Consider the following 7527-nt stretch of genomic DNA (forward strand, 5'->3'; position numbering starts at 1 on the left):
TGTCGTTGCTGTCCGGCAGAAACCAGCTAACTCAATGTTTCCGCTTTTGCATTTTTTCCCCATAAATCAGTGCTATTGAACACCCTTTACGTCTGTGTGTTGATTAAAAAATGGTGATTGCAAATATTGAACCAATGAAAAGTATTAAAAAGCACTTCTGACAAAACCAGCTAACTCCATTGGATCCTCAAACTTTCTGCTAAACCAGCGAAGTCCGCCAAAGGGGGGTGGAGTTAGCTGGTTTTGCTGACTCCAGGCTCCACCCCCTTTTGACTTCCAACCTCATTGTGAGCTTAGAGGTCCATTTAGCTGTTCTTATCAATGAGGAACAAAACCTCCTAACTCCACTTTTTGTTTTGTTTTTGTCATATCCTGAAAAATGTACAGTGAAGGTTGCTCTGTCAAATTTGTACTTGCTTTTAAATATACTTAAGCATTCAAATGTTCAAATTACAAATAGTGCATTTTCTCTTTAGTATCAATGCATCACTGCATTGAAATAGAGGAATTTTCTCAACAAATTCAAACATTAAAAAAAAAAAGCACAACCTCACAACGCGTCACATCATGTGGTTAATTCATAATGTACTTGTGTATGTCTGGATCCCAGAGGTCCCTTCCTAGAAATGGAGTGGAGTCAAAAGTACAATATTTGTCTTTTGAAATGTAGTGGAGTGAAAGCCATAAATAAAAGTACAGATAGGCCTATATACTCAAAAAGTACAGTAGTCCTCAAGTGAATGTATTTTATTACTATCCACCACTGCTCGCATTCCTGTGGGAGCGTTAGAAAATACTATTCTACTTGACTCTTTCTTTCCAGATCAACAATAATGACGTTATAATAACCATACACTACTCACGGTACTTCATAAGTATTTATTGTGAGGGGTGTATGACATGTCACATGGATGGATTGTGTAAGTAACCCAGCAGTCTTCGCTGACTATATGGCCTCATAAATTCCTCTGATGTGTTTGTTTCCACACTAAAGCCCCATTTATACTTCATGCCACAGCGGAGCATAAATTAGACATTACCCTGCAATGGGGTGGAAGAAAGTTGATAGTATTTTTTTTTAATCTATGCGACAACCACTGTAATGAATACTTAGGCCTACTTGAAACCCCATTTGTCTTTTTGACAACTTCATCAACCTATAGCCCACTGGGCAACGTAGATAAAAGTAAAAAAAAAACAAGACATTCTGGTAACACAAGTGGGTTTTCTAGGCTTTATCCCTCTCTCCTGGGTGCAGCGCGAGGAACCAAATCTTCCAGCATTCCTCTGTCAGTATACATTACACAGTTTTTGCCTTTCTCTCCATCCTCCAACAGACATACTTCAGTGCCAGTTGGAAAGCGAAGGCTGCATTAGGGATCGTCTGTTTTTTACCTACTTCTCGGTTTATACTCACTGCCGCTGGGTGTGTTGCCATATTAACCCGTTTAGACCGTGATATACTCTGTCATTTTTAGATTTGTTTGGGCTATTAAAAAATAGCAGATATCCTATTGTAGATCTGCTACTTGTAGATCTGCAATTTTTGGAAAATGTGTGCAAATCTTTGAACATTTGTAACTCAAATCTTTGCTTCTGGGGGTCCCTGGAACAAAATATTTTGAGATGGGGGTCCGTGGCCAAATACATATCATTTTGGGGGTCCTTGACATGAAAAGGTTTCTACAAATTCTACGATTCAACAAATGTCTTCTAAATCCTAACAGGTTTTTTTTAAAACTTATGTTGCTATATCTCAGTGGTTCTCAAAATGTTTCATAATTTGTCACAATTTTCTAACTTTTTCACGATTTTTATAAAAAATAGCAGCTCTACAAGCTCATAGTGCGGCACTCGTGCCGCGCTATGAGCTTGTAAATCTACTATTTTTGAATAGCCAAAGAAATCTTAGAATGACAGATACGTTCCCGGTCTTAATGGGTTAATAAAATACTCACTAAAAAAAGTCATTGGAAAGACTCATTAGGCCTACATTTCCTGGGACATTTGTCCTTGGCTCAAATGATAGAGGGCAATGCTTTGCTATGGTATTATTTGAATAATTCATGTTGATAATACTATGTGCAGCAGAGCACAATGCCATTTCAGCTATATTAAAACATTTAATTTATATACTGTATTTTATTTTTTATTTTTTACAGTAGGCAATTACCCCTTTTTCTCCCCAATTTAGTTGTTATGCTAAATAATTCCTCACATTTCTTAGCCACTGCTATTTTTCCCTTTTCTCCTTTGTAAATATTTTATATTTGTTGATGATATGTATTATTGTGTTATTGTTATGCTATGTTGATGAATTGAATATATATAGGACCACAATGGAAACAAGTCCTGAGGACTTTTTTTGTGTGCTGTTTTACATTTCTGACTAATAAAGTATTCAATCAATCAAAAAACAACAACTAGTGGCTCACCTGACAGCGAGGAGGCCCCACCGGGAGGACATTGAGCCTTCGTCCTATACACAGTATATACTCCTCCCGTTCAACATTCCCCCTGTTGACAGGTGCCGCTCTCCTGTCCCGCCGCCCGGCTTCCCTCCCACCGAACACAGGCCAGTTGTGTTCGTATAGACCAGTGGTTCTCAACCAGTGGTCCTTGGGGGTGGTACCAGGGGGTCCTCAGCAAAATTAGTTAACATAGCGTCACAATCACTTTAACCGCTTAGCTTTGGCTATTAAAAAATAGCAGATATACAAGTCTATAGTGCGGCACCAAGTGCCGCGCTATGAGCAGGGATAATAAATTAATGAAAAAATAAATAAAAAAAACGACAACAAAAGTTGTAGCAGATCTACAAGCTCGAAACGCGTCGCTTCGCGCCACGTTTCGAGCTAGCGGATCTGCTACTTTTGATGCTTTTATGTGACGCTGTGGTCAAGTAAGGTCATTAATTTACGAAAAAAAAACACAACAAGTTAGAATATGGAGATAAGAGGTTTCTGCCTGACAACGAGGATATATATAATATGATTGCGAACGCGGAAGCCGCGCCTCCGCCCAAGTGGAGCCTACTATGAAACCCTGCTCGGCTTGTGTGTCTGCGGCTCTGTGTGCAATATTGTGTGCGTGGCGTGCACTGCCTGTGTGCAGCCGCCAGAGTGCGCCAGAGTGCAGCTACAGTCAAAACACACACACACTCACACACACACACACACACACACACACACACACACACACACACACACACAAGTCTGTAAATACACAATATTTTCGAGCTGCGTTCGCTTCCAGCGTCCGTGCGTCTTACTTGTAAAATAAATCAGTGCCATTTAATTGGCCTCTGCAGCCGTTATAGTTCTATGAGTTCACACAGGGCTCTGCATGTACAGATAAAAGACATGGAAAGGTGACAGACCCCGGTAGTCAGGTAGTGTCCCGGTGAGCTCCCAGTTGTGTGTCTTCCTGTGTGTGTGTGTGTGTGTGTGTGTGTGTGTGTGTGTGTGTGTGTGTGTGTGTGTGTGTGTGTGTGTGTGTGTGTGTGTGTGTGTGTGTGTGTGTGTGTGTGTGTGTGTGATCCCTCCCGGGGGGCTCACAGTCACAGAGACACATTGCTTTCATCCCTGACAGTCCCTGGTGGCTCACATGGGCCATAATGCTGTATTGTTGAATGATAGATAGCAGCCATTTACTATCACTGATTACTTCCTCTCAACAATGATATATGACCAATAATGATATGATATAGGCTACTGCACGTGTGTGTCTGTGAGTCTGTGTGTGCGTGTGCGCGTGCGCATGTGTGTATGTATGTATGTATGTATGTATGTATGTATGTATGTATGTATGTACATACATACATACATACATACATACACACATGTATGTATGTATGTATGTATGTATGTATGTATGTATGTATGTATGTATGTATGTATGTAGGTTTAACTTCATTATAATGGGAACTGTTGAGGATTTCTTTTTTTAATCGTGTGGTCCTGCAAAGATCAAATGTAGGCCTAAGTGTTATTTTTTCTATCAATGTGTAACTGTGTGTATTAATCTCAAAGTTAAATTATTAATTAAAAAAACTATACAAATTCCACGTCCACGTTAAACAGTAAAAGATTCAGACCTTCCCTAAAAAAAATCTCAACCATCTGTTTTTTAAGTCCCTCCCTTTTTTCCATATGAAGGAGAGAGACTGATTTACCCTTCGCCTTGTTACGGTGCCGCACGGGCGAAACAACTCAAGCCTCGATCTACAAGCTAAGCGTCGCGCCTCGGTGAGACGTCGTAGGTCTTGCAGATCTGCTGTCGCTCTCCCCGGCGCGGCACCGCCCGAACGACGAAGCACAACCCAGGGCAGTATATTGTAGGGTTGCCATGTCCGCTTATTATAAGCGACTTTGGGCTTGTTTTTCTGTAAAGTTGCTTGTAAATATTCGAGGGAGTTGCGTTTTTTTATATGCTTGAATAGAAAGTGTAGTTGCTTATTTTGGGCTTGTTTCCTAATGTTGTTGAAACCAGTGGTTCTTAAACACTTACATTTCAAGGACCCCTAAATTACAATGTATTTGTCCAAATTGTCCTGTGGACCCCGGGGAGGCCATTGCTGAGTGGTTAGTGAGGCCGCCTAGTGAGCCCGCCTAGGGAGCCAGAGGCCCTGGTTGCCCCAGGTTCGATTCCAGGCCAGGCCAGCATATGTGTCGATGAAATGAAATTTGTCCCTGAGCAAGACTCTTAACCCCTAATTGCTCACAGGTTCTCATTGGAAACAAGACAGCAAGGACTTTCATGAACGACCTGTTAAAAAAGGAATTATCCTATCCTTATCCCCCCCCCATACAAGATTTGCGTTTCAAATGTTTAAAAAAATATTCCAAATTTTCGAACGCGACATGTCGTGAGCTTGTAGATCTGCTATTTTCAAATAGCTGGCGTATATGTTTAAAGGGCGAAGGCAGGACTCACTTCTTTTGGGCTTGTTTTCATAGACCCGGTTGCCTTGTTTCTCTCACTAGATGTGGCAACCCTGGTATATTGGCTTCCCAGAGACAGCAGGGCGCCTGGAAACAGGTTTGAACAGCAGCAGAGCAGCAGCACAACACACACCACTGTCTGAGTGTGTGTGAGTGTGTGTCGGGGGAAGAAGAAGCTTCATGAGGACTGTATCTTTACACCTATGTGTTCTACGGATTATTGACGACCTGTACGCGACACAGAAGAAGTTCGGGATTACAACTATCCGCGGATCTTTTATTTCCACGCGTAAAAGGTACAACTAAAGGATTCCCCCCACCCGTACGTAGGCTACGACGTGTGGAAGTATATTATATCGCTACGTTTGTGTGTGTGTGTGTGTGCGTGTGTGTGTGTGTGTGTGTGTGTGTGGGAGAGAGAGAGGGAGAGAGCGAGAGAGAGAGAGAAAAAAACAGTCATCTCGCAGGAGGAGAGCGAGAGTTTTCTGGGAGCACAAATCGCACAGTAAAGTGTGTTGGTTGGCTGGTCGGTTGGCCATGATGGCCGTGGCTCGTCTCTTTACCATGGATTACAACAACAATAAACTCCCTCGCGTGTCCCTGCTGCTCTCCGTGGTGTGTTGCGCGTTGCTCCTCCGGCCGGCGGACGGCCAGTACAGCAGTGACCGGGGCATGTCGGTGCCGGACCACGGCTTCTGCCAGCCCATCTCCATCCCCCTCTGCACGGACATCGCCTACAACGAGACCATCATGCCCAACCTGCTGGGCCACACCAACCAGGAGGACGCGGGCCTGGAGGTGCACCAGTTCTACCCGCTGGTCAAGGTCCAGTGCTCGCCCGACCTGAAGTTCTTCCTGTGCTCCATGTATGCGCCCGTGTGCACGGTGATCGAGCAGGCGCTGCCGCCGTGCCGCTCGCTGTGCGAGCGCGCCCGCCAGGGCTGCGAGGCGCTCATGAACAAGTTCGGCTTCCAGTGGCCGGACAGCCTGGCGTGCGAGTCGTTCCCGGTGCACGGCGGCGAGCACCTGTGCGTCGGGCAGAACATGTCGGACAAGAGCGCGCCGACGCACCCGACGCCCGACGTCACCGAGGCGCCGCAGTGCACGTCGCCGCACTGCCGAAACAAGGGACAGTTCAAGTGTCCGACGTCGCTCAAAGTGCCGCCCTATCTGAACTACCGCTTCCTCGGCCAGGAGGACTGCGGCGCGCCCTGCGAGCCCAAAAAGACCCACGGGATGATGTATTTCAGCGAGGAGGAGTTGAAATTCGCCCGGATATGGATCGGCATATGGTCAGTGTTGTGTTGCGCCTCCACCTTGTTCACGGTGCTCACGTACCTGGTGGACATGAAGCGCTTCAGCTACCCAGAGCGGCCCATCATCTTCCTCTCCGGCTGCTACACCATGGTGTCCATCGCGTACATCGCCGGCTTCCTGCTGGAGGACAAGGTGGTGTGCAACGACCGGTTCGACAACGACATACGGACGGTGGTGCAAGGCACCAAGAAAGAGGGCTGCACCATCCTCTTCATGATGCTGTACTTCTTCAGCATGGCCAGCTCCATCTGGTGGGTGATCCTGGCCCTCACCTGGTTCCTGGCGGCGGGCATGAAGTGGGGTCACGAGGCCATCGAGGCCAACTCGCAGTACTTCCACCTGGCGGCGTGGGCGGTGCCCGCCATCAAGACCATCACCATCCTGGCGGTGGGGCAGGTAGACGGCGACGTGCTGAGCGGCGTGTGCTTCGTGGGCGTCAACAGCGTGGACGCGCTGCGCGGCTTCGTGCTGGCGCCGCTCTTCGTCTACCTCTTCATCGGCACCTCCTTCCTGCTGGCGGGCTTCGTGTCGCTGTTCCGCATCCGCACCATCATGAAGCACGACGGCACCAAGACGGAGAAGCTGGAGAAGCTGATGGTGCGCATCGGCATCTTCAGCGTGCTGTACACGGTGCCGGCCACCATCGTCATCGCCTGCTACTTCTACGAGCAGGCGTTCCGTGAGCAGTGGGAGCGCACGTGGGTCAGCCAGACGTGCAAGACGTACGCCGTGCCCTGCCCCGTGCAGAACCACCCCAACATGAGCCCGGACTTCACCGTCTTCATGATAAAGTACCTGATGACGCTGATCGTGGGCATCACGTCCGGGTTTTGGATCTGGTCGGGCAAGACCCTGAACTCCTGGAGGAGGTTTTACACGAGACTGGCCAACAGTAAACAGGGAGAGACCACGGTGTGATCTCTCCCAAAAAACAACAACAAAAAAAACTGAAACCATGGCCCACACACACACACACACACACACACACACACACACACACACACACACACACACACACACACACACACACACACACACACACAGAGATTACATGCAAACAACACAACAGACTTTGTTCATTGACAGACTGAATGATAATCCTTTTTATTGTTTTTGTTCGTTTAGTTTTTTCCCCCCTCGGGACTTACCAGAGACACTTCGTTGGTTGGTAAAATACGACGTTTTTAAATGTACATAAACATTTTTTGTGAGAATTTTTTTGTAAGTATATATATTTGTATTTAAAGAACAAAAAAAGTTTGTTTTA

At 46.2% G+C, this 7527-nt stretch overlaps 1 protein-coding gene across 1 annotated transcript; it reads left to right on the top strand.

Moving 5' to 3' along the window:
• Nucleotides 1–5045: 5045 nt before the first annotated feature.
• Nucleotides 5046–7301, top strand: fzd1 (frizzled class receptor 1). The gene has a single exon (XM_080425337.1). The coding sequence runs from the start codon at nucleotides 5481–5483 to the stop codon at nucleotides 7176–7178; it is 1698 nt and encodes a 565-aa protein (XP_080281463.1). The 5' UTR covers nucleotides 5046–5480; the 3' UTR covers nucleotides 7179–7301.
• The last annotated feature ends 226 nt before the right edge of the window (nucleotides 7302–7527 follow it).

Source organism: Gymnoscopelus braueri, assembly GCF_963280865.1.
Source record: "Gymnoscopelus braueri genome assembly, chromosome: 4".
Taxonomy (NCBI): Eukaryota; Metazoa; Chordata; class Actinopteri; order Myctophiformes; family Myctophidae; genus Gymnoscopelus; species Gymnoscopelus braueri.

Excerpts from the sequence above, each read along its gene's own strand:
- fzd1 (XM_080425337.1), top strand. The coding sequence starts at position 5,481 with ATGATGGCCGTGGCTCGTCTCTTTACCATGGATTACAACAACAATAAA.